Source organism: Argopecten irradians, chromosome 5 (assembly GCF_041381155.1).
Source record: "Argopecten irradians isolate NY chromosome 5, Ai_NY, whole genome shotgun sequence".
Taxonomy (NCBI): Eukaryota; Metazoa; Mollusca; class Bivalvia; order Pectinida; family Pectinidae; genus Argopecten; species Argopecten irradians.
This window is the reverse complement of record NC_091138.1, coordinates 10,194,692-10,222,190: the sequence shown is the minus strand read 5'-3', so window position 1 is coordinate 10,222,190 and position 27,499 is coordinate 10,194,692. Positions and strand designations below refer to the sequence as shown.

General features: G+C 35.8%; 2 protein-coding genes across 3 annotated transcripts in view; one reads left to right on the top strand and one right to left on the bottom strand.

Moving 5' to 3' along the window:
- The window catches only part of LOC138322818 (protein sidekick-like), a 32,051-nt gene extending 12,768 nt beyond the window's left edge, over positions 1 to 19,283 (top strand). The window contains exons 13-34 of the mRNA XM_069266942.1: positions 32 to 655; positions 1,110 to 1,208; positions 1,423 to 1,614; positions 1,969 to 2,339; positions 2,615 to 2,840; positions 3,186 to 3,301; positions 3,866 to 4,055; positions 4,412 to 4,702; positions 4,969 to 5,164; positions 5,521 to 5,624; positions 6,037 to 6,107; positions 6,824 to 7,049; positions 7,904 to 8,019; positions 8,180 to 8,360; positions 8,504 to 8,641; positions 11,763 to 11,921; positions 12,219 to 12,347; positions 12,509 to 12,673; positions 13,575 to 13,703; positions 15,529 to 15,691; positions 16,105 to 16,252; positions 16,475 to 19,283. Of these exons, the coding sequence (XP_069123043.1) occupies positions 32 to 655; positions 1,110 to 1,208; positions 1,423 to 1,614; positions 1,969 to 2,339; positions 2,615 to 2,840; positions 3,186 to 3,301; positions 3,866 to 4,055; positions 4,412 to 4,702; positions 4,969 to 5,164; positions 5,521 to 5,624; positions 6,037 to 6,107; positions 6,824 to 7,049; positions 7,904 to 8,019; positions 8,180 to 8,360; positions 8,504 to 8,641; positions 11,763 to 11,921; positions 12,219 to 12,347; positions 12,509 to 12,673; positions 13,575 to 13,703; positions 15,529 to 15,691; positions 16,105 to 16,252; positions 16,475 to 16,765 (4,325 nt within the window). The 3' untranslated portion in view covers positions 16,766 to 19,283. The remainder of the gene's footprint in view (positions 1 to 31; positions 656 to 1,109; positions 1,209 to 1,422; positions 1,615 to 1,968; positions 2,340 to 2,614; positions 2,841 to 3,185; positions 3,302 to 3,865; positions 4,056 to 4,411; positions 4,703 to 4,968; positions 5,165 to 5,520; positions 5,625 to 6,036; positions 6,108 to 6,823; positions 7,050 to 7,903; positions 8,020 to 8,179; positions 8,361 to 8,503; positions 8,642 to 11,762; positions 11,922 to 12,218; positions 12,348 to 12,508; positions 12,674 to 13,574; positions 13,704 to 15,528; positions 15,692 to 16,104; positions 16,253 to 16,474) is intronic.
- Positions 1 to 27,499, bottom strand: part of LOC138322819 (uncharacterized) — a 63,513-nt gene that overhangs the window by 1,815 nt on the left and 34,199 nt on the right. For both annotated transcript variants that reach the window (XM_069266943.1, XM_069266944.1), the window contains exon 3: positions 3,935 to 4,034. The gene's annotated coding sequence lies outside the window, so the exon portion shown is untranslated. The remainder of the gene's footprint in view (positions 1 to 3,934; positions 4,035 to 27,499) is intronic.

Here is a 27,499-nt window from a genome sequence, read left to right as displayed (position 1 = left end):
CTGCCAACATTTTATTTCTCTAAAATTTCAGCTCCAAGTGGTCCTCCAAAAGGATTTTTTGGCAGTGCGAGATCCAACTCGTCCATTATGCTGCAGTGGCAGGCTCCAGATGAGGACAAATGGAACGGAGATCTCCTCGGCTACACCATCCGATTTAAACTGGCAGATTACCCCAGTGCCTCATACCAGCTGAGAAATGCCACCATCTGGCCCCTAACGTCATATGAGTTGACAAACCTGATTATCTTCCAGGAATATGAGATACAGATAGCTGCATTTAACAGTCAGGGAGTCGGGGTTTACACCTCCTCCATCAGGGTAGCAACGATGGAAGGAACACCTGATGCCCCACCCAGAGACGTGAGAGCCACCACTGTGAATTCTACATCAGTGGAGGTGTCATGGCTTCCACCAGATGCCGCCTACTTCAATGGAGTTAATCTTGGATACAAAGTTTTCATGCAGGGTATGACAGATGCTGAGCCAAGCTTAAGGCTTAGAGTGGCGCCAGACCCAAACAACCCTGTCGGAACACAGACCGCATACATTCACGACCTGAAGAAATACACAAACTACACTGTAAAGGTCACATGCTACACCAGTAAAGGAAATGGACCCTTCAGCTCCATTGTAGCCGTGATGACTGAGGAAGATGGTGAGTTTTCCTACCACAATTTGACATGTGCTAGACATTGAATTGTTGCATATATCATATATATATCTCTTAGTAAAAATAACTGCAAATTTAACAGTGATATTCCCGTAAATCCCAGTTAAAACACCATTTCCGTTCATGTACCATTCATTTCAAGGTTTTAATTCCTCACATGTCTTCAAAGTAGTTTTTGTGTGTACAGTTAAAACACAGTTTCCTAAATTCTGAAAACTTATGTCCCCAGCTATATCATCCAGACTGAGAATTTTTCAGACTACTCCCTAGAATTTATTTATTCAGTTCATAATCTAATCTGTTTTTTGCTATTTCCATCTGGATTGTAAGTTTTCTAGATTATCAACATCTGGATTATCACGGATCCACTGTTATAATTTTTAATCTAAAAGAAATGTTTTTTCAAACTCTGTTTATTATTATTTCCTTAATCTTCCAGTTCCTGGCCAAGTTGGAAGTCTCTCATTTGCCAACATTTTGGATATTTCTTTGAAAGTGATTTGGACTCCACCTACTGAGATCAATGGTATCCTTCTAGGTAAGCAAATTGCAAAATCAGAAGGTTCAGGGAATGATATGTTTCATGATGTTAAAGTATTCTGTGGTATATCAATATAGATATCAAATCTAGTTTAATTTAAATAATCATCAAAATACTTTGAAGGAAGATATTTCAATTATCTAACTTTTTGCCTACACCACAAACATTTTTGAAGTTTTTGATGAGTATTATACACTTACTGTTAATCCAGAATATAAACTTGAGTGGGTGAAACGGAACTCAACAGAGACAGCAGACTTTATAGATCTACAGAAGATATTTAATGATTACACGATAAGAGGACTGTCCCCGAGTACCAACTACACTATAAGTGTCCGGGCCAAAACAGCTAAAGGTTATGGTCCTCCAAGATCAGCAGACATTCAGTCTGGTGTTCCTCCAGGTAAGCTAATTTCAACATAGGTATCACTGGCCTTTCTTATTAATACATGTTTAATAGTAAAATGGTTCATTGATACCATGTAATAAATTTTCATAAACAACAAAGTTGTCATTTTAAAAATAATGTTATAATTGATATGATAATTATAAGACTTGACTTGAATGCATATCATATCTATATATATGCTAGATCTGTCCTTGGCCTTATTCGGGTGATAAGTTACAGTGAACCGAATGCTTTTGCTTTGCCACATATTTAATCATTATCATTAATACAAATTGTAACTACCCATTATTCGATTGAGATAATTGTATGTAGAATGTGTTTATGGTAAAATATTTTGATGATACACAGAACAACCAACTGCTCCAATCAACCTTGGCGTATCAAACATAGAGGCAACATCTGTCCTGCTACAATTTATACCAGGCTATGATGGGAAGACGTCGATCACCACCTGGATTGTACAGGGACAACAGAATGACAACACAACCTGGGGTGAAGTATACAGGATCTCTAATCCAGGAGCTACCTCTCTCACGGTTCTTAATCTCCGGCCCTTCACGGAGTATCGCCTACGAATGATTGCTGTTAACATTGTCGGCCCTAGTTTACCCAGTCAGCCGACACGCAAGTTTCAGACACTACAGTCCGCCCCTAGTGTCCCACCTGATAATGTTACTGTCAGAGCACAGAATGCCACAGCTCTCAGGATCAGCTGGGCTGTAAGTTGTGAACTCGTCTTGGCTAAAAGATTTCAGAAAAGTATTCCTATATTTGTGGCAGTTGGTTGAATCATACTGTCTTATAGTTGCTTTAAAACACATTTTGTGCTTTAGAGCCCATCAAAGCTTTATTGAATTCATATGATGGAGAAAAATATGAAATATACTGCCGTACCTTGGCACCATAGCTGAATGTCTATTTTCTTATTTGAAAGATTAAGTTGGATATAAAATGATACATATCAGGTGATGTAAAGTGTCTTCTATTTTTACAGCCACTGTCTAAGAGTGAGTGGAATGGGGCCCCTAGAGGCTACCAACTGTTCTATAAGCTCAAACAGAGTTCAGTATATGCACAGATTGATCTTAATATGGACCGTGACAACCACTTTCTGAATGGTCTAGAGGAATGGATGGAGTACCAGGTCAGGATGAAGGCCTATAATGATGTTGGTAGTAGTGGTTTTAGTCCAATCACCACAGAACGCACAAGGGAATCAAGTGAGCTATTGTCATTTTTATGTTTTTATTTATTTGGCTCCCACAGTGCCTAGAAGGGTAAATAATTCTTACCAAGTAATATTGAAATTATTGGATGTCCATTTCTAAACTCTGCTTACAACATATCTGAATATTCAAGTTCAAAACTATTAAAAACTATTAGTGATCAGAAATAGTTATATGTAAGTAATTGAGACCAATTCCCAACAATATTCTGTAAGTTAGTATTGTTTTCTACATAGCGGTAAGGGTTTGAGTTACCTAAGTTCTGTTACACTGTACAGTAACTGTGTTGTTAATTTGCTGCTGAAGTTAAGATGACATTCCGTTACGTTTTCTCTACAGCACCATCAGATGGTCCACAGAATGTTAGAGCTATACCAGCCTCCTCAACCTCCATCAATGTTTCCTGGTCTGACGTTCCTGCTCTCGCCCAGAATGGGCTTATCTCTGGTTACAAGGTAAGCAGCTTATTTATTTCTTATGATCAGGTAAAAATATTAGTTTTGTTAATATTGTTAACTAGTGGAACATATTTCATATTTATTTATCGACAATTTTTTTGTTTTTAGTTATTTTAGGAGATTCAGGACTAAAATTTTATAACAATAATACATCATGGAAATTTTTCTAAAAAAGATAATCATAAAGATGTAAGCAAAGTAACATTGTTTTGCTTGCCTACATTAGTTTTGTTGTAATGGTCATATTTTTCTGAATCAAAAACTAATAGCTGAAATTGTTTATTCTAATTAATGAAAATTCTAAAAAAAGTTATATGCTAAAATATTACAGATTGTGGAAATTCTCTTGTCTGAGCGTAGATAAGTATACAACAAAGCTTAATAATCCTTTAATTATTATTGAGTATTATATATATGCAGAGCTTGATATTTCATCATTGTATCACCACAAAATGATATTAAACTGTATCTTTTAACCCCATGTGATTTATCAATATTGTAAAAATGTAAAAATAAAATCTACAGAATTGTCTCCTAATTGATAGCCTGTTTTATCTGTAGGTCCAGTATGAATCATTTGTTGAGAACATCCTACCTGTAATGCAAGATGTGCCAGGGAATCAGACTTACAGTGTCGTAATCCAGGGTCTACGCAAGTTTGTGTCCTATCAGGTCCAGGTGCTGGCTTACACACGTATGGGAGACGGAGTACTCAGCAAACCTCCCAGGACTGTCAAAACATTTGAAGATAGTACGTTCATTTTCATTTTTAACATGAACATGATTTTTTTTTTATATAATTCTGAGAAATTTATTACTGAATATTTATTTTAAAATTTTCTGAATATTTATTAAAAGTTTTAGATTTACTAATTTCTCAAAACTAAGATGAAAATGATTTTTCAGTAATAAATCAAAAATATATTAATAAACATATAGAATTATGATCATAGGTAATGTATATATCTTAATTAAAAGAACTGTATACAGATAATTGCAATAATTGTGTAGTTTTATGCTCTTTAACATCTTAAACATCTATCAAGGTCATTTGGGATAGATAATTGCTCAATTAGAACTATAAAGACATTTTTAACTCTCTTTCAGAACCTGGCCCACCTGTGCTTGTGTGGTTTCCCCAAGTCACCTACACTACCGCCAAGGTGCTATGGAGTCCTCCACTAGAACCTAACGGTATTGTCAGTGGGTACATGGTGTCCTATCGTATCAAAAACATGAACACTATCACCAACAGCTCTGAACTTCCTTCCACACAATACGAGTTCACAGTGGCCACTCTCCAACGGGAGACCTACTATGTGTTCAGTGTGACTGCTCGCACACACTTGGGCTGGGGAACACCTGCTGAAGTTCTTGTTTACACCATGATCAATCGCAGTAAGTTGGTGAAATTACGAAATATAGATTTTTTAAAACTTTTAGAATGGAGACATAAAGATGTAATTGTGATGACAAAAAGAAGCAAATTGAAGATGACTGTTAATAAGGAAATGTTTATCAAAGTAGTATGCCACTATTATATTTGAAACATTTTAGCACATTAGGAAATCATACACACACAAAATTTTTAGACTGGAAAAAACCATTTTGAGACATCTCTTTTACCTTTTTTGTCATCTTTTTTTCATTCTATTTATGTTTAGCTATCCCTGACCGCCCATCATTGCCGTCAATAACATCAGAAGTTGGGCCGCGGTCAGTGGTGATTAGCTGGCAGCCTGCTTTTGATGGCTATGGACCCCTGAGGAATTATACCATACAGTACCGTAGTGAAAACGGTGACTGGAGTACAACACCTGAAACTGTACCCCCGGAACTGAACTCCTATAAGGTTACAGGGTAGGTCCTCAAAATATAATATCCACTCATTGATATTGAATCTACCCCTCTCAATATGTCAGTGTGTCAGAAAATGATGCATTTAATGATATTTATTCCTTTCAGCAATGTTTCAATGTTTGTCTAACACTTATTTTAAAAGGGCATGAAGGTAAAATTAGAAAAGATTGAGAGCGAAACTTCATTTTAAAAAGTAAATGCTGTCATCTTTATGCAAGTAACTTTTATATGTTGATATGTTCATTCATACACACCTATGTGCTTTTAGGGTTTTTGTAAGATACCAAAAAACTTCACTGTTTGTCTACACATGAAGAACTTTGTTATTTTATGTTTTAACCATTGCTATATTATAGTCTACATCCCAACACCCGGTATTGGTTCCAAGTAGCTGCCACTAATGATGTAGGCAGGAGTCCATTCAGTGATGAATCCTCACCAGTTATGACCTTGGAGGCTTGTAAGTGTTTGCCTTAAGTTTTAAGTTAATTATTTTCAACATCACCAGTCCTCTGGAAGGAAATGACCAGGGAATGTTTAGGCTGATTTACAGTGCAGTAAAACATGGGTAAAGGGAACACACTTACAATGAATTTATGGTTATAACATAGTAATTTTCATTCCCATTCATGTCTCATATACGATATCTGCAATATGTATATAACGAACTATGTTTATAACAAAGTGATTTTGTTGGTCCCCAGAGGTTCATTCTAACCGTGTTTTACTGTATTATAGAAAAAAATAAAAATCAAACAATTGATGAAAGCAATTTATTTTTGAAATCAATGATTAGCTATATTAAGTTTAAAAATTGCGAACTATTTAAAAATTATTATGAATTATACATGGATTGTCGTTGAATTTTTCAGTACCAGAAGGCGCTCCTCAGAATCTGGTTGTAGTACCTTTAACAACAACTTCAGTGAGAGTTTCGTGGCAGGTATGTCAAGTGACCTTGTTTTATGCCTGAGAGTTTCGTGGCAGGTATGTCAAGTGACCTTGTTTTATGCCTGAGAGTTTCGTGGCAGGTATGTCAAGTGACCTTGTTTTATGCCTGAGAGTTTCGTGGCAGGTATGTCAAGTGACCTTGTTTTATGCCTGAGAGTTTCGTGGCAGGTATGTCAAGTGACCTTGTTTTATGCCTGAGAGTTTCGTGGCAGGTATGTCAAGTGACCTTGTTTTATTCCTGAGAGTTTCGTGGCAGGTATGTCAAGTGACCTTGTTTTATGCCTGAGAGTTTCGTGGCAGGTATGTCAAGTGACCTTGTTTTATGCCTGAGAGTTTCGTGGCAGGTATGTCAAGTGACCTTGTTTTATGCCTGAGAGTTTCGTGGCAGGTATGTCAAGTGACCTTGTTTTATGCCTGAGAGTTTCGTGGCAGGTATGTCAAGTGACCTTGTTTTATGTCTGAGAGTTTCGTGGCAGGTATGTCAAGTGACCTTGTTTTATGCCTGAGAGTTAAGTAATCAACTCAATTTTAACACACCTGCGAGAACTAAAAAGGGTGAGGAAGGCACATAGTGTTTCACATGTTCTTTCTATCAAGAGTAATTGTTTGAAAACTGTTCATTATTTTGTGCAATCAATAAACCTTTAACACCATAAATGGCAATAAATCTGAATTGAATAAATACAAATCCAAACATTTTGTTTTCAGCAACCTCCAACACAGACATGGAATGGTGCCCTTCTAGGTTATGTTGTCCAATATAAGCAGGTGGACATGAACAGCTATCAGGAAACCCCAGCGGACTTTCGTCAGTACAGCAAAATTCTGGAGCAGCTAACGATAGGTGTTAACTATGAGATCCGCATTATTGCTTTCAACAGCAAAGGCAATGGTCCACCTAGTACTCCGACTATTGTATATGTGGGGGAAGCAGGTATGTAAGATTTTGGTTCTAACTATTTTAATCTTCTGTAAATTGGGTAACTAACTTAGGCAAGCTATTGGTAGTGGAAGGAGATGTGGAAAGCCTAGCACAACGGGTATATCGTAAATGTAGTGTTTATATAGAGCAGTCAGTGTTTAAAGATGCTCCACCGCTGACAAATGGTATTTTTTCACTTTAAAAAAAACGGGAGCAGACGATTTAGTATTTTTCTCTATTTACAAAAGTTACTTACTTTACACCATTACCACCATTTAAAAGTTTGAGCTTCTAATTTAATTTCAAGTTAAAAATATGAAAAATAATTAATTGCATCCCGAAAAAATTCCGTGACACTATATCCTATATGGAATGAAGTACTGATTGCGCATGCACCAAAGGCGAAATAAATTATTTCATATTATTTTTTGTGTTAATTAGGCATATATATACACATACACGATTAAACATCAATTATTGTTCAAATGATTAATATCATTTATGCTCTATCGGCGTGGAGCATCTTTAATGTAACTTTTATTGTGATATAATTTTTCACATGTTAATATTAGATAAAATGAATGTTTTGTGCTGTGGTTCTGCTTCCATTGTCTCTCACTATATCTGGACTTACTTAAAGTCAACAGTTTTAACAACTTCTTCATTGAAAGCAGATACCTGAATTTGGGCTTCTCTCAGTTTGTGATAAAAAGATTACACATTAACTTTATGCATTGTTGTTTGTTGTCATTTCTGTTATTATAACTAAATATATGTTATTAATGTTTCCAATGAGAATTGTATTAAGTCTTGAGTTTATGTGAATATCAAGTAATAATATAATAATTTTATCTTATTTTATTCAGCACCTGCTGCGGCTCCTACCAATATTGTAATCCAGGCTGAGAACTCCACAGAACTGATGGTCTCTTGGCAGCCACCACCTCCTGACAAACAGAATGGAGATTTATCAGGCTACAAGGTTGGTCTGCTGCAAATGGAATCTTACTTATTATACTTAAAATTTAATTATCCTTGCACTCTCAAATTATTCCATACATTAAAGAGAGGTGTTTTAAAACTTAAGATTTAAGATATTCTTTATCAGATTTCCATTGATACCTATTTTATTTCCCAATTAGATTCAGTACTGGATGACAGCAGACGGTTCTGGCACAGGGGTACAGATAATTGTGAGAGAGAAACAGGCCTTACTCCAGGGACTACAAATCTTTGCTAACTACTCTGTAACCGTGCAGGCCTACAATCTGGCAGGAGAGGGACCGAAGAGTAACATCTTCTACGGACGCACCCTGGAGGGATGTATGTATAGATTTAACTGATAAGAGATGGAAGTCCAAAATTGACGCAAGTAAAATAACAAGCTTTTGTACTATTGGCATATGATAATGATTGATGTTGATGATCTTATTGATGTTTAATTTATGTAACAATTTTATTTTCAGTCCCTGAGATTCCTGAATACATATTATTCACCAACATCACACTGACTTCTCTGAATGTCTCCTGGGCACCGCCAACTGAACCTAATGGCGTCATCATTGGCTATGAGTTAACTTACTCACTTCAGCATTCTAGTGAAGGTATATATATTCTTACCAATTTTACGACTTTAGGCATAACTCTCATTTGCAGTACTGTGGTATGATATCCTCCCATTATAACATTGTAACTAGAACAAGATCTACCCTCCTACTAGCATTGTAACTAGCACAAGATCTACTCTCCTACTAGCATTGTAACTAGAACAAGATCTTCCCTCCTACTAGCATTGTAACTAGCACAAGATCTACCCTCCTACTAGCATTGTAACTAGCACAAGATCTACCCTCCTACTAGCATTGTAACTAGAACAAGATCTACCCTCCTACTAGCATTGTAACTAGAACAAGATCTACTCTCCTTCTGGCATTGTAACTAGAACAAGATCTTCCCTCCTACTGGCAGTGTAACTAGAACAAGATCTTCCCTCCTATTAGCATTGTAACTAGAACAAGATCTAACCCCCCCCCCCCAGCATTGTAACTAGAACAAGATCTACCCTCCTACTAGCATTGTAACTAGAACAAGATCTTCCCTTCTACTAGCATTGTAATTAGAACAAGATCTTCCCTCCTACTAGCATTGTAACTAGAACAAGATCTACCCTCCTACTAGCATTGTAACTAGAACAAGATCTTCTCTCCCACTAGCATTGTAACTAGAACAAGATCTACTCCTACTAGCATTGTAACTAGAACAAGATCTTCCCACCTACTAGCATTGTAACTAGAACAAGATCTACCCTCCTACTAGCATTGTAACTAGAACAAGATCAACTAGAACAAGATCTTCCCTCCTACTGGCAGTGTAACTAGAACAAGATCTTCCCTCCTATTAGCATTGTAACTAGAACAAGATCTACCCCCCAGCATTGTAATTAGAACAAGATCTTCCCTCTTACTGGCAGTGTAACTAGAACAAGATGTACTCTCCTACTAGCATTGTAACTAGAACAAGATCTTCTCCTTATTAGCATTGTAACTAGAACAAGATCTAACCCCCCCTGGCATTGTAACTAGAACAAGATCTTCCCTCCTACTGGCAGTGTAACTAGAACAAGATCTTCCCTCCTATTAGCATTGTAACTAGAACAAGATCTACCCCCCAGCATTGTAACTAGAACAAGATCTTCCCTCTTACTGGCAGTGTAACTAGAACAAGATCTTCCCTCCTGCTAGCATTGTAACTAGAACAAGATCTTCCCCCTATTAGCATTGTAACTAGAACAAGATCTAACCCCCCTAGCATTGTAACTAGAACAAGATTTCCCTCCTCCTTCTGCATTGTAACTAGAACAAGATCTTCCCTCCTATTAGCATTGTAACTAGAACAAGATCTAACCCCCCCAGCATTGTAACTAGAACAAGATCTACCCAGTCCCTCCTACTAGCATTTTAACTAGAACAAGATCTTCCCTCCTACTGGCATTGTAACTAGAACAAGATCTTCCCTCCTATTAGCATTGTAACTAGCACAAGATCTAACCCCCCTAGCATTGTAACTAGAACAAGATCTACCCAGTCCCTCCTTCTGGCATTGTAACAAGAACAAGATCTTCCCTCCTGCTAGCATTGTAACTAGAACAAGATCTACCCTCCTACTAGCATTGTAACTAGAACAAGATCTAACCCCCCCCCCCAGCATTGTAACTAGAACAAGATCTACCCTCCCTACTAGCATTGTAACTAGAACAAGATCTACCCTCCTACTAGCATTGTAACTAGAACAAGATCTACTCTCCTACTGGCATTGTAACTAGAACAAGATCTTCCCTCCTATTAGCATTGTAACTAGAACAAGATCTACCCCCTAGCATTGTAACTAGAACAAGATCTCCCATCCCTCCTACTGGCATTGTAACAAGAACAAGATCTTCCCTCTACTAGCATTGTAACTAGAACAAGATCTACCCTCCTACTAGCATTGTAACTAGAACAAGATCTTCCCTCCTACTGGCATTGTAACTAGAACAAGATCTTCCCTCCTATTACCATTGTAACTAGAACAAGATCTAACCCCACCCCACCCCCCAGCATTGTAACTAGAACAAGATCTTCCCTCCTATTAGCATTGTAACTAGCACAAGATCTACCCCCCTAGCATTGTAACTAGAACAAGATCTACCCAGTCCCTCCTTCTGGCATTGTAACAAGAACAAGATCTTCCCTCCTGCTAGCATTGTAACTAGCACAAGATCTACCCTCCTACTAGCATTGTAACTAGAACAAGATCTAACCCCCCCAGCATTGTAACTAGAACAAGATCTACCCAGTCCCTCCTACTAGCATTTTAACTAGAACAAGATCTTCCCTCCTACTGGCATTGTAACTAGAACAAGATCTTCCCTCCTATTAGCATTGTAACTAGAACAAGATCTAACCCCACCCCACCCCCCAGCATTGTAACTAGAACAAGATCTACCCTCCCTCCTACGTACAAGCACTTGTACAGAACAAAGATCTTCCCTCCTACTAAGCATTGTAACTAGAACAAGATCTACCCTCCTACTGGCAGTGTAACTAGAACAAGATCTACTCTCCTACTTGCATTGTAACTAGAACAAGATCTTCCCTCCTATTAGTATTGTAACTAGAACAAGATCTAACCCCACCGCACCCCCCAGCATTGTAACTAGAACAAGATCTAACCCCACCCCACCCCCCAGCATTGTAACTAGAACAAGATCTACCCTCTTACTGCATTGTAACTAGAACAAGATCTACTCTCCTACTAGCATTGTAACTAGAACAAGATCTACCCAGTCCCTCCTACTGGCATTGTAACTAGAACAAGATCTTCCCTCCTACTAGCATTGCAACTAGAACAAGATCTTCCCTCCTACTAGCATTGCAACTAGAATAAGATCTACCCACCTACTAGCTCTGAAATTAGAACTGGTCGCAGTTTCACAAAATTCAAGCTGATAATGAATGACCCGTATCCATGTAATGATCATTCTGTGATAACTTTTAGAATTAATATGTATAAGAACTTAAAACTAGCATGTGACCAACAAAACTTGATTTGACCCTGCCACCCATAAAAAGTTTACCTTTTCAATTTTTCATGTCTCCCCATAAACAAAAAATTTTGTGATTCTTATATAATCTTCATTTTTAACTTAAAAGTCTATTAAAAGTTGATATATATTTCATTTCTTAGAGAGTCGACTGGTGAAGTTGACTGTGAGTGGCTCAAGACATTATGTAGTCATCGACAAGGTAGAGGAGAATGGTACATATTTCTTCAGTGTAAAGGCGAGGACTTCTGTGGGATTTGGACCAGAAAGGGTTGGCAAGGTGACCATGGGTCCACAGCCAGGTATTGTTTTTCTACTACGACCATCTTAGTGTCATAACATTCGTTTTGGTGAGCCCATACATACAGTCAGCTCATGTCTTGTGTGTACTATAAGGCAATCTCAGTTAACCAAATGTGATTGATAGGTAGTAAGCAGTGAAAAGAAAATGTGAAGAAAAAAGAAAAACTTGATAAGCTATGTTTTAAAAAACAAATAGTTACCCGTTTCTATTCATAGATGATTAAAAAAGTGTACATTGACACATGATATAAATAACGTTCATTACAATTAGTTGTAAAATATCTTTTCTTTTTCAGGTTCTCCAGGCCGTCCCTATCGTCCCTCTGTAGAAATGACCAGTGATGGTACAGTCAAACTCAATTGGATAGGAGGTACACGTGGGGACTCCAATATCATTGGGTATCGTGTGGAGGCTAAAAGTACAAGTAAGTTGTTATTTATGACAGGATTTTGGAACCAGTAATGTGAGAACTGATTCAAGTTTATATATTTCATTTTATTTTCAACAAGCATTTGCTTTCTCATACCATTGTCATGATTATGTTGATGTTATTTAATACCAACAAAATGATTAAATTCCTTGTAGAGAAGCGTTCTTGGGAGGCAGCACCTGTGTACCAGACAACAACAAATAGTACCGAGGCTCGCTTTTCCTTCCCACCTGTGTGCTCAGATGATGGATGTCAATTTAGGATCAGAGCATTTAACTGGATTGGTATTAGTCATGCCAGTGACCCGTCAGAGGTTATAGGTAACAACCCATCAAACTTTATAATTAGATTATTGCTTTGAAACATTAAATCACATCCGTTAATGGAAAAATTCAAATTTTTCTCTGTTAAAATCTGGATCATACATATAAATTTAATTCTTGATGTTGCATTTTCCAATATTTTTGAAGGAATTTGAGTTACATTTAAATTAATTACATTAATACATTTAATACATTCTGTAAGAGTTACCATTCTTAATACATAGAGCCCAACCCGCTTGGATAGTACAAAATCCCATTTTATGCGAATGTTATGGGAAAGGGAGGTAAATATTTTCAAAAATTCATTTAGAAAAGAAACATTGAACCTGTATTTAGAACATAGTTTGGCATTACAAATAAGGTGAGCAATACAGGCCCTCTGGGCCTCTTGTTTTTCATTACCCATTTAGCAGGAATCGCTTAATATGAAAACCTGTGTAAATATGAAACAATATTTGAGTCCTCTGAATATATTTTGTGTTATGTTAAACCCACATATTGAGAAGTGACAAATCCACGTTAATCGTGATAATTGATCACTGACGTGTGTTGACACATGTACTCAAATCATCCCTATATAATATATATAAAGATAATAGTATATCCCTAACTTAAGTCTCATATTTGTTTTGTTTTCTGTATTGGTTGTACAAATGCTAACCCACTTAGTAAGAAACCTGTATAATATGAAATGATTTCAATGGTCCCCAAGAATTCCTAATAACTAGGTTGGACTGTATATGGTAAGCTAGACAAGAGACATATTCTTATACATAAATCTGCAATGCCCACATATAATATGCAGGGGATACTTGCTAATTAGGCTACTTTTATATTCAATGCCACATACAGACTGGTGTAGGTTTATACTTCACACTGAAACTTCTCTGTTCCATAGCTCCCCTTGCCCTCAGCAAGGCGTTCCATTATGAGTGGTGGTTTGCCGTCATCATGGCTCTCTCTGGACTTATTGTCATTCTGCTCATCATTTCATGCCTATGTCTGGTTGCTCGAAAGGGTAAGAAAGGTATGTAGGTTATAATCAATGTTCATTCATGATATTGTTCCCACCTGTCTACATATTAAAAAAGATAAAAACAAGGCGATCTGTGCTTATGGTTTGCTTTTCATTCATTCATATATGCATGTTTGCAAACATTGATAGCTCAAACAAGAATGCTTCAACTTTCAAGTTATTGTACTAATGACATATCTATGATAGCTTGTAGTTCGCTATCCAGGAACTGTTTATTATATTGTTGATGCTGTGAAACAGTATTCTTAGGTACGCTCGGTGAGCCTGTGCACATCAAAACAATGAAACCATTCAGCGATGAAAATTAAAAGTGGTTTTGTTCATTTCATGTAATACTCAATGGTATGAAAAAATAAAACCCCAATATTCAAAACTACAGACATTGAATTTGTACATACAAATACACCATGGATGGATTGTTTTAAATGTTCAGTTGGGATTCTATGATATTTGTATTAATCCGAGATCAGTGGTCTCCCGAAAATCACGAACAACGCCTTCTTCGCTGTCTTCCTCCGCAGCAGACTTTCGGTGGATTTTGGATTGTGTATGTTTATCTAAATTTTACATAATTCTTGCTACTGATTGATTATTGTAATCAAATGTTAGGAAGGTAACTGCAAAAGAAAGTTCTTATAACGCTTATAAAGTTTTTTGTGTTGGTTGCATTGACGAACTATATCTGATATCATTGCGCAGTAAAAGTTAATAGTTTTGAGTACGATCGCGAGTTTCCTTCCTTGATCTGTCACTGGGAGTATCGACAACTGCGTAATATTGCAAAGGGAAAAAGTACAAAATTTATCGACATAAGATTACAAAATATAATGATGATATAGAGCTATATATGTACGAGCAACTTAAAGTGACAAATGAACTAAAAATTGCCGTGTAAATGTACAGTAGCCTTATGCATTGCATGAAGTTTTCTTGATGTTAGCGTTCTTATGAATTCAAAAGAAATTTGAGTGTTATTAGTAATCAAATAATGTACCTTTTTATTTGCCAAAAGTATATGGCCATGATTTATTATTAGTCAAAAGTCGGCAAAGAAAAACTTACAATAAAATGTTCTGCACGATAATATCTCGCCAACCAGTTACTGTTAGGCTTACGAAGACTTGCTGAAGTCCGATACATTACATGAAGTTTTCTTGATTTTAGCGACTAGCGTTCTTGTGAATTTAAAAGAAATCCGAGTAATATATGTAATGAAATAATGTACCTTTTATTTGGCAAAAATATCTGGCCATGATTTAATAGTCAAAAGTCGTCAAAGCAACCCATGTTAGTTTTCTAGAAAGGAAACCAAAACATATCCAAAAATGGTATATACTATGTATTTCTAATGTTATATTTTTCCGAAAATTAAGTAGATATTAAGATACGGATGTGTTTACTTTTTTCTTTGTCTTTGAAGAGACATTGATGAAATTGATAATTTAGTAATTTATAAGGAATTATAGAAAATATGATACTCAGATTCTGAACAGTTTCATTGGTGTAGAAATCGTTATTTCAGAAATAATTTAAATATAAAATTTATTTCAGTTATTTCAGGAAGTTCAATACTGCACACTTAGTATATATTCCAACATTGTTAGAGGTATAGCACGACGACACACTTTTGATCATCACATCGTCTCAGAAGTTTCTCAATATCAAGATCTAATATTATTAGATTAACTTAGTATACTAAATTCAATATTTAAATGAAAAACCAATTTCTTTATTCCTTTGTTTGAGTCCTTCATTCACAGCATCTATGAGTGGCCTTGGCACTTTGATATATGTTGGTTGTGAATTCCTGTTTCAGACACCAAGAAAGCTACTCCTAATGTAGCAATATCAACAACAAATCTGGAGTCCCTGGATACAGAGGAGGGTGGCTTTGCTCCAATGGAGATGAGACGATCTAATCGTAGAAGTATGACAAACAGTAGAAATGGAAATGCTAGAACAGCAGGCATTTATGGAAGGTAAGATACATCATAGACTAAGGACTTATCCTGGCCCATTTAAAATCACCTTTCACCTAATGGTGTGCTATTTGTACATCTACACGATGCCCTATTGATGAATACGTAATGGACTGTAATAGTGTTCATATCTGACTGTTTGCAAAACAGATTAAAAGTGTAAAAGAAAACAAATAAGATACAAAACAAAAAAGTAGATGTCTTCTGTTCATGTAAATTAAAATTGTAGTGTTACCCATGTCAAATGTGCTATGTCCCATTCTTACCAGATTTCATATGAAGACAGGTATTTATGTCATACAAAAATGTTTTGCTTGTAATTTGCAACACCTCTAATTCAAAAGTAAGATCAATCATAAAGTCCTACTATTATTTTGTGTTCGATGTATTCAATTGACCTTTGTTCCTTTCAGGGCTCCACCTAGACCAAGTCCTGCGAGTGTTACATATTCTGACTACGATGATGGAGCCACAGCAAAGAGTGTATTGCCAGACGATGATGATGTGGACGATGACAGCAGTGTTACAGAAAAACCATCAAACTATGGGGACTCTTCATCGGTAAGTAGCAGGTGGAGTGATAGTACCAAGCCTGAAGGACGTTTAATCTCAAACCGTTTTTCATAATTATAGAAAAAAATACTCCCTGGATTGCAGTAGAATGTCTTCAGAAGCAAGTAAACATTTCCTCTTGTTACAAATTGGTAAAGATAAAAAAAATTAACTATTAAATGTATGAAAGAAATTTATAAGAAAAATAATGATTTAACTTTTAACTTGCAGCCAAGCGATGCGGAGAGTGATGACAGCGACAAGTTGCCTCCTCCTCCATCGTCGCCTCCTCCCCCTCCTTTTACTGCCAATCCGTATGTTAATGATCTGGCGCGGCGGTCGTGGCGACAAAACTCTCAGGACCATAATCAGCCACAGACAAGTCATTATAATGCTTATACATACACAGACAGTGAGGCAGAGAGTAGTCACTATGCCCTGAGTCTAACCGGTGGACAAATGATAATTAATAATTCCGCTGGCTCACGTGCTCCACTTCCAGGATTTTCTTCATTTGTGTGATGATTCCTTACATTCAAGAGGATTTGACAAAAGCAGATAATAATGTTTTTGGATTAACGTCCTCTGGAATGAAACTCTAGGAAGACATTTCTTTACATAAATCTTGTGTCTAGACTTTGGATGTGTAATCTCCTTAAGATTCAGTGGTGCGATGATTTTCCTTGAAATCTATTAAATCCATCCACTTTCATTCTTTGCCAACGACAACCCAGTGCACACATGTGTTCAGTATTACAGATAATTATGCGACCTTTGTGCCTTTTGTATGAATATTCCACTACATCATGCAGCACAAGCATATATTTTGACATGTTTTTACAGAACGTTGACCGATGTTGCTGACGATACCAAAAACTTTTTCAAATCATATTTTTCTATTCTCACCCATACTTTATATACCATCAGTTACAAAATGAAATTATGCAAGACCTTTTGCAACTGTGATCAGATTCGTTCATCAAAATTATTTGGTCAGAACTGTGTGTATGTTGCTGTTGTGTGGTTGTGTGCACATAAAAGCTCAAATCTCCATCTCTCTTCCACGCCAAAGGCAAATGCCAAACAATCTCGGAGGAGTTCTTTTATACGTGTCCAAAAATGGTGTCAAACTGTGTCTGAATGGTGTCAAAACTGTTTGAATGCACAACACAAGTAAAAGTCACAAAACTTTCCTGGTTTTTGTCAGAAGGTGAGAAATTGAAACTTTTTAGCATTGGATAAAACATTTGATTATTAAAGTAAGACAGATGAACAGATGATGATCTTAATATGTGTGTTTTGAAGTTGGGAGCATAATTTCAATATTGGTCAGAATGTAAGTATAAGCATTAACAGAAATCCACCTTGCTGTGATTATTAAAGCACTAGCTTACTGTGCTGTTGTGCTAGTAATGGATCTCTATTAAGAATGACTGAAAGCTTGATGTCCTTTAATAAAGAAAGCGATCGCCTTACACTGATCGATAAGGTGACTGTCAGCTGGAAATCCGCAGGAGGGGATTCAGTGGAACAGTGTACAAACATGTTCACACAGAGGAAGGCAGATCCCACATGTTTTTCGAAACACTTCCCTTATGTTTGAGATTTCACCTGAGGGTGTCACTTTGTATACAAATATTTGAAAATGTTTCGAAACTGGGCCACCACCTGGATAAATTAATATATATGCATGGTCATCCATGATCTCAGAATTGGTGACCTCACCTAAAGATAAAGTGATTGTTCTCAAAATGAAGCATATACTTTACTATGTAATGCATGTAATGACTATTGACTATGTGATAAACTAATATCCACAGTGAAGTGGCATGGTGTAGGGAAATGGGACATGTAAGTAAAATTGTGTGCACTGTGGCTCGTCTTGATCTGTGGTGTATGTTTTGAGAGAGTGTTTATTGTGTACAGAAAATTGTAAATTAGAATTATTCCCAGGTGGCCAAATTTTCTATACCTGTGTTGAGTGTAAACATTGGAATGAGTGAGCGAGTATGTAGTATAGCTAGCAAAACATTTAGTGCTAGGTACAATTTACTCTACATTGTATTAATCATGTAAATACAGCGAAAAAACAAAAGGTACAGAAGTTTGTTAATAGCAGAATTCTGTACACTGCTGAATTTCCTAAACCTATTACACAAAACCGAAGTATTATAGAATAAAAATAATGACAAATAGTTTTATGCATGGCAAATATATAGATAATGTGTAAGTGGAATATTCTTTGTGATTGGTGAAGTACGATAAATTGATCATTGTATTTAGTAATCAATTCTAACAAAAAAAGTTTATAATTCATTTTCCATTGCAAAAATAACTCTTGATATATAATTTACAATGCAATACAATTAATATTCATAATCGTAATCATGTCTCTTCATAATATAAAGTAACAATGTGTATCTAACCTCTTGTTTATGACATCAAGACTTTCAAATAAAATTTCAACAAGGTGCAATAACTACTAATATCTTTATTATTTAGTCACTTTAACGTATATATGTACTGATTAGTTGTGTTGTGATTTCAGTTTCATTTTAGCTTCTCTTAGATCTCTTAACACTACCAGCATTATGCTTGCACTATCAGTTATGTTAATGATGTACTGTATGTCAATTATTTTCATTTTTTTTTTTAAGAATTTCAAAACTTATTTAATATTTAGAGATACTTGATGTTTTAAGCTTTTGACGACAGTAACACTGAAGTATAGATAATAAAAGCATTATTTATAATGAAATTAAGAAGTAAATGATCACGAGAACACACTTAAGGCAGAGAAAATTTACAGCAGTTAAAATTGAAAATTAGAGTGTGAAACCCACCTGGATATGTTCATCATATTCATTACAAGTCTCTGAGCTCTCAGTAAACTTGTCAATTAAAGAGTTCAAATTAAAAAGCATTCTAAAACTTTTTTCTTTACATTGATTTTGTTCTTTTATCATCTTTTTTATAAACAAACATACACCACTGTATTTGCAATGACTGATTATATAAAACAAACCTGGTTGGATGAATTGTATTATAAAACAAACCTGGTTGGATGAATTGTATTAAACACATATTTTTGTATGGATATGATAATTTTAAAAATCTGAATTTTGATTGACTGCATTAAGGGTTATACTAAAAGTTTGTTGGTGAAAGCATAAAATATATGTGAAATTTTAATTACAATTTTTTATATTCATCTCCTAATTATTTTTTGCAGAACTCATTACTGTAATACTGTAATATAATGACTTGCAGCTTTGTCAACGGCTGTGAAATCCATTGTGGCACCATAATATATATTTAAGATAACAATGGCATGACTTCAGGATTCAGTGATAATTTGACAAATATCTGTTTACAATATAAGTTTTACCAGAAAATCCTTCGATATTTGCAAGGTTATTGACGTTATGAAATCATGAATAATAAAAGTTGAGCTAATGTTTTCTCATTTGAGATTCTATTTTATGAAATCTGAGTGTGAAGATATAAAGGAGGGTTGGCGTCTGATCTATGATTGATACAGAGGATTAATTAATTAAATATTCAGTATGTTGAGCTTTAATATTATTCAATCAGTTATATAATTAGCAATCATGATGAAAAGGTTTTTATATTCAAAATAATGAAATTTGGTTAAATTGTTTTTAACATTGTATTAGAGCCAACTTGAAATTTTACAGAAAATAACCATGTTTATATTTTAATACAATGATTAAATACAACTTAAATTGTCTTGAAGTAAATTCAGCAATAATTTGAATGACTTTATAACAATGTATGTTGATAGATGATTACATGTGTTCAGGAGGAGTTTTATTAAACATATCAATACATATACTATACAAAATTTTCTTTGATAATTGATCATATTATTTGTTTTTATTTATTAGTTTTATATTCTAATTGAATTTTTATGGAAAATATTTTTTTATTCTGTTAGTTATTGCATTCCTCTAAACTTTTATACACCGAAAATGGTAACATTTCCATGGTGAAGAATATATCAAACATATCGCATTGAATTTTCTATAATGTATAGATCTTTATGACTAGTAATTACTGTAAGTATACCTTTCAGATGTTTTCTGAAAACAGAACAAAATGAAATGGTTTAATTAAAGTTTGGTAAGACCAAGTGGTAGAAAATTAGCGCATGTTAGAGATTGAACGATGATACAAGGGAGGTAACTCTTTTATATCCTAGTGAATGTAGTCAGTTGATCCATTGTATTTGTCAAATTGATTGTCAAGATTTTATCATAGATATATCTGTTTCATGATAAAGTACCAGTCACTGATTTGTAGAATGTGGTTGATAATAGGTTGTGATAATATGTTAATTAATTAAAAAATGTTTAACAGATTATATATTTCACATGTTCAGTTGTTTTAATTTCGTGAAATGATATTGTCTTAAAGGCAAGTTGTTGTTTAAATACCAGTTGTACATGTTGATAGTTAATACTGTATAGACAATTCATTATTTATAATGTAGATACACGTTGTACAGGTTGATAAGTTTGATGTAGGATCTGTCTCAGATTGTATTGAAGCTAGATTGAACGACATATATTTTATTTACACAATTTAACTTGCATATAAACTTCATAGTATCGTTCTCAAACTTAGACTCGATAATATGTATTGCTAATTAATTTAATGAATCAATTAATACAAGCTTATTGGTGATCTGAATTCCATATCAGCAAATAGAATCACATACTTCAGTTGAGATTACAATGTAATTGTTATTTATAAGTACAGTTGCCAATTTCTCGGAATAGGATTATTGTTATATACCTATTAATGGTGAAAATAGTTTTGCATTTGGAAGTGTCTTCAAATTGATTTCTTATGGAGTTCAGAAGCAAATTCTTAGCTATTTCAGAGGCAAATCTTATGACATAGGTAGTAGTTTTGTTTAAAAGACAAGATCATGCATTGGTAATCATTTTTAAATGAATTATTTAATATTCCCAAATTTCACTAGTAATAATAAAAACAAACAAAGACTTATAAGAATCATGAACTCAATAATGTACCTGGTATATATATTGGGCCGTATGTTGTTTGTCAGTGCTGGTATAATGTAATTGACTTGCCGTTTACAGTTGGTGTTCCCTAATGTATCATTAATTCAGTATCATCAAGTTTATTGTGATTGATGTTAACTATACAAAAGTTACTAAAAAGTCCTTTTTAGTCCTGTGAAATTTCGTTGAGAACGACTCGTTTATCTGTATTAGTGTGATTGTTTTATCTGTAACTGAGAAACATTAACCAATTACAGATGTCTTATTTCACTTCTGTATGGTTGTATACTTCATAAAATACTTTTTATCAGAGCTAGAGAACTTTGACTGGATTATTACCACTACTAAGGACTTCTTTATTTGAATCTGAATGGGACAAAATGAATGACATTGTTTAATAATAGGGATTTTATTGACTCACTATTGTTTCACATCTAGATGTTCAAAGTTTTTATAGAATGGATATGTTGGGTTTTTTTTTTCTGATGGTAATACTGAAAACTCAAATCAGGGGCCAATCTTTACAGAGATCACACACATTCGTAAATACCCAGATAATATATATTATCTACTACGTAAAATTATTGCATTATTTCAGTAAGTCATAACCTTGTTTGCTGAAGGTTTAACCTTTGGATTCTGTTTAGAATTGAGGACTGTAAACACATTTAATCTGTAGCTGATAAATATTTGTTGAAATATATAAAGATGTATACCCACTCACTCTGGTCATTTGTCCGACATAGAATGTACTCACCTTTGTCATATCTATGTTGTAAGTAAGAGGTAAGGAATCTGTATGGTGTCTGACCTTTAAGGGTCGCTGAGTGTATTACGGTCAGTATTCCTAATGTATGTGTAATGTATGGATCTGTACAAGGTCCATACACAGATGTAGGGGATCAAATGTTGATATGATGTTATGGAAACAAAAATCCATTCTAAAATAAAATATTTTATAATTAGAATCTTGATTGTTTGTTATTGATTCAGCACAAGAACAAGATATTTCATGTTTCACAGTTTTGTGTCCAAAAGTTAGGATTACAGATACATATGTATCCTTCTCTATATAAGCTAACCCAGAAATAATTTGTTAAAAGTGTGGCGGCTCATTGGCTTTGGCAATCTTGATATATTTATTTTGTTATTTAGGTAAAACACATTTCCAATACCATGGTTAAAGTTAAAACCAGTTGATATCATCAAGTTGTTCTCAAAACCAATCAAAAACATCGACTACAACTTTCCCACAGTTTCTTGTCATGTTCCCTACACAGAGCGACAAGACCACTGCAAGGGCATCAAAGGCATTGCCAGCGATGTCAAATCTGTAAAGCCTTTGGGATCGGTTGATCTCCTCATAGACGTTTTCCACAAGCGGAGAACCTCCTTGGGACCAACAGTTTTGCCGGCCTCAGTGTGTGTGTAAAATCATACTCATCATTAAATTGCAGCAAGAGGGTAATCAGATGTCCAGCCTTGCGCAATGACTATGAGGCCGACAAGTGTCATACTTCCAAAAGGAAAGCATTCCAGTCTCGTGCGAAACGAATCATGACCAGAAAAAGTGGGAATTTGGTCCCAACACACACTTTCATATTGACATAAGCTACACCAACGTTACCACAGAGCGTAACTGTTGGTTACCAACGTTACACTGTCGCCAACGTCTACACCCCAAATCGATTGAGGTGCCGTTTCTGCCAGAGGTACGGCCATCATGAGAGCAAATGTAGATGGAAGATGGTTTGTCAGTACTGCGGTCGTGAAGGTTACGATGGACAAGACGAATGTGACATTGCCGACCTTCACTGTGTCAATCGCAGAAGTGGGGTACCAGAAAAGGTTCAAGTCTGGTACATCCAAACCGCAGAACAGACCACAATCAAAACCATTTGCTGGACAACCTGGAGCTAAAACGCCAATTCCACCGGCGTATTCAGGACTTGCACAACCTAACACTCAATACCAAATATACGATCAAAAGTTACCGCCGCCCGTCATAGACGTACTCTATCTCAACCGTCTTTTGACGTTAAAGGAGCACAGGAGCAACGGCAGACAAAAACCACAAAGTCTAAGCTGTCGAGGCTCCCATTAATGAACAATAAGCCCAGCAAGGGATCAGACTACCCTGTCCGTGGTCGGAACATCTATGATGTTCTCTCGGACGACATCGAGTTTGGTGACAGCACATTTACTGTCACCAAACAACCTAATTCAAGTAGTCCTGTCAGTCCGACAAATTATCATCAGGGAGCATCATAGTGACCGACACTATCATACAATGGAACATAAGCGGATTTAAAAGTATTTATACAAACAAAGAACTTATTCATATTCTAATAATAATAATAATAAAATCTTTTATTTAACCAGGGTTACATATCTGCCTCCAAGAAGTAATGCTGAAAGACACCATCAATCTCAGACAATTTACACTAAACACAAACTCTCCAACAACAGGTGGCCGGGCATCAGGTGGTGTGGCGGTGGCGGTGCATAGAAACGTCCCCCCACAGACCACAGCTAAATACCACCCTACCAGATTTAGCTATAAGTGCAACTCTTCACAGAAAAATTACAATCTGTTCTATATATTTACTCCAAATACTCCATTTAGTTGTTATTAAGTTAGCAACATCGTATCGCAACTAGCAGTGCCATATATTATCATGGGTGACTTTAATGGTCATAATTGCCTTTGGGACTCTCCAGGCACTGATGATAGAGGTAGACGTATCGAAGAGTTTATTGACAAAAAACAGCTTATGTCTTTATAACACCAATGCCCCAACATATTTACACCCTATCTCTGGCTAGCTTACCAACATTGACCTATAGTTGTACCATCAATCATTTCTTCGGGATTTTGATTGGAGGTCAATGCTGATCTTTGTGGGGGTGATCCCTTTCCAATTATACTAAAAACCGTTGTTGTCACCAAAACCTGAGGAGCCTGTTCCTCGATGGAATTTACATAAGACGGACTGAGTTCAATTTAAAACCTTATGCGCCAAGGAGTTCATCGAGGATAATTTTCTGAACCTCTATGACATTCACAGAAGCGCTGACTTCTATCGCTACAAAAGCTATAAAAAAACGTACAAAACCAACAAAGTTCCTTCTGTCAAATGATTAATTTATCAATAGATCTGGTAGAAATGCAACTGGTATTTGGCTTCGTCAACCGTTTCAAATTATAACAGTTTTGAAATTTGAAGAGCAAAAGCTCTAAGGTCTATCAAATCCGACAAGAATTTGGAAAGAGTACGTCTCAAAATTAATTCCAATACATCCTCAAGGAAAGTTTGAGAAATAATTGGTAAAATCAGTGGAAAAAGAAAAACAATACCATCCTCATTAACAAAAATAAAATCTTTTCTTCAAAATCCGAAAAAGCTGACGCCTTTGCTTAAAATTGTGCTGAAAATTCATTCGTCATTAATCATTCCAAAAAAAATACAAAAATAATATAAAAAGAGAAGGAAAAGAGACGTCTAAATCTTAAATCCTTCAATACTGAAAGTTACAGTAGGCCTTTCGAGTCACCAGAACTGCTCGAGTCCCTCGAGAAATCAAAGGACTCGTCAGCTGGACCAGACGAAATTCCATATATGTTTTTAAAACAATTATCAGACTCTTACGGCGGCGTTTTACGGCCACTACAAAGTTTTATTTATCTTGTACGTACAAGTTAGTATCTTGTATGTACAAGATACTAAGTTGTACGTTCAAGATACTAACTGTAAAACCATCTATGCCCGGACTTTCGTTATTTTTTATATTTTGCAAAGTTTTCCCAGCTTCTTCCAGTGTTATTAAACTCCCAATCTTTTGTGAATCAATATCACTTGTTTTTTAACACAAAATGGTTCTAAAATGCTATCTAAATTAATATCTTCTAGATTGCTATTAGAATCATACAGCTTTTTATAAATATTTGAAACTTCTTGCAAAATTTCATTCTGGTTTGTAATCACTTTCCCATCATCTAGTTGTAACTTTGGTATAATTGTAGACGTAAAATTTCGATTTTCTAAATTGAAAGAATAATTGGTAGGTTTTCCCCCTTCTCCAATCCATTTAGCTCGAGATCTAACAATACTCCCTTTAATTTTCTTTTCCTCTATCAATTTTCATTCTTTCTTTATAAATTCTATATCAACTAAATCTGGTTCATCTTGATCCTCTAATGCCTAAATTACCTTCTTAAGGTGATCTTCCTTAATATTCTGCTGTTTTTTCTTATACGAGGAGTATATAAAAGTCCCCCCCCCGAAGTTCATTGAGCAAGATTTCACGAAATAGCTTGTCATCAACAAGAGGTCCAGAGGGCCTTTATCGCTCACATGAATTTTTTTAGTAATTATCTCAAAGACTTTTACGATTAGAAAAAATTAGCAAAATTGACTCTAAAATTTGTTCAATTTTGAATCACAAGCATATAATGATGCTATAGATATCATACAAATATGCTATATGCTATCCAATAATAGGTTCAGAGAGGAAGTAATTTATATGAATATAGTAGTCTAATTAACCTTTTTGGCCAGCGGCTAAGGCCTCGGGGGGGGGGGGGGGGGGGGGTCAGCCCTTTGTAAAAATTTCGAATCCCCACCTTATGAGTGTCTTCCATGCTTAGTTGCAGAGAAGAAGTCGTTTATATGGTAACAGCCAAATTGTACCCTTTTGACCCTACCCACAGCCCCCGGGGGTCAGTTCCATCATTTGTCCAATTTTGAATCCCAACCCTATAAGGATGCTACCATTGCATTATGAGTGTTCTCCCATGCTAAGTTGCAGAGAAGAAGTCGATAATATGGAAATAGCCAAATTGACCCCTTTTGAACCCGCCCCTCAGGCCCCCGGGGGTCTATCCCATCATTTGTACAGTTTTGAATCCCCACCCTATAAGGATGCTACCATTGCATTATGAGCGTAATCCCATGTTTAGTTGCAGAGAAGAAGTCGTTTATATGGAAATAGCAAAATTGACCACTTTTGACACAGTCCCATCATTTGTACAATTTTGAATCCCCACCCAATAAGGATGCTATCATTGCACTATGGGTATTACCCCATGACTAGTTGCAGAGAAGAAGTAATTTATATAGAAATAGGCAAATTGACCCCTTTTGACCCCGCACCTCAGGCCCAACTGGGTGTCAGCCCCATCATTTATACAGTTTTGAATCCCCATCCTATAAGGATGCAACCATTGCATTATGATTGCTATCCCATGCTTAGTTTCAGAAAAGAAGTCGTTTCTATGGAAATAGCCAAATTGACCCCTTTTGAACCCGCCCCTCAGGCCCCCGGGGGTCTATCCCATCATTTGTACAGTTTTGAATCCCCACCCTATAAGGATGCTACCATTGCATTATGAGCGTAATCCCATGTTTAGTTGCAGAGAAGAAGTCGTTTATATGGAAAGAGCAAATTTGACCACTTTTGACACCGCCCCTCAGTCCCATCATTTGTACAATTTTGAATCCCTACCCTATAAGGATGCTATCATTGCACTATGGGTATTATCCCATGACTAGTTGCAGAGAAGAAGTAATTTATATGGAAATAGGCAAATTGACCCCTTTTGACCCCGCCCCTCAGGCCCCCCGGGGGTCAGCCCCATCATTTGTACAATTTTGAATCCTCACCCTATAAGGATGGTACCATTGCATTATGGGTGCTATATCATGCTTAGTTTCAGAGAATTCGTTTATATGGAAATAGCCAAATCCAAATCGACCCCTTTTGGCACCGCCCCTCAGGCCCCTGGCTACTCAGCCCAATCAATTTTGTTGAAATCCGAGCAGCGGTTATAGAGAAGAAGTCGATTGTTGACGGACGATGGACGCTCATGTAGGCCATTGGCTAGGAGGGTCCCACATGCACCCCCTCCCCAAACCTCCGAACCAATATTTTTCTGAACCCTTATGACCCAATGATCACAAATCAAAATGTTGATATATGTTGATGTATCAAAATGACCACGGTAGAACTACACATTCATATCAAGACCAAATAATCCAATATATGCAGTGATTTTTACGCAGGAAACGAAAAAATAGGATTTTAAGCTCAAAAATGGTAATTTCAAAAATGGTAATTTTTTAGCAATTTTTTAAGCAATTTTTTTCATATCATATCAGGACCAAAACATTGTACGCAGGAAATAAACATGAGGCCCAAGAGGCCT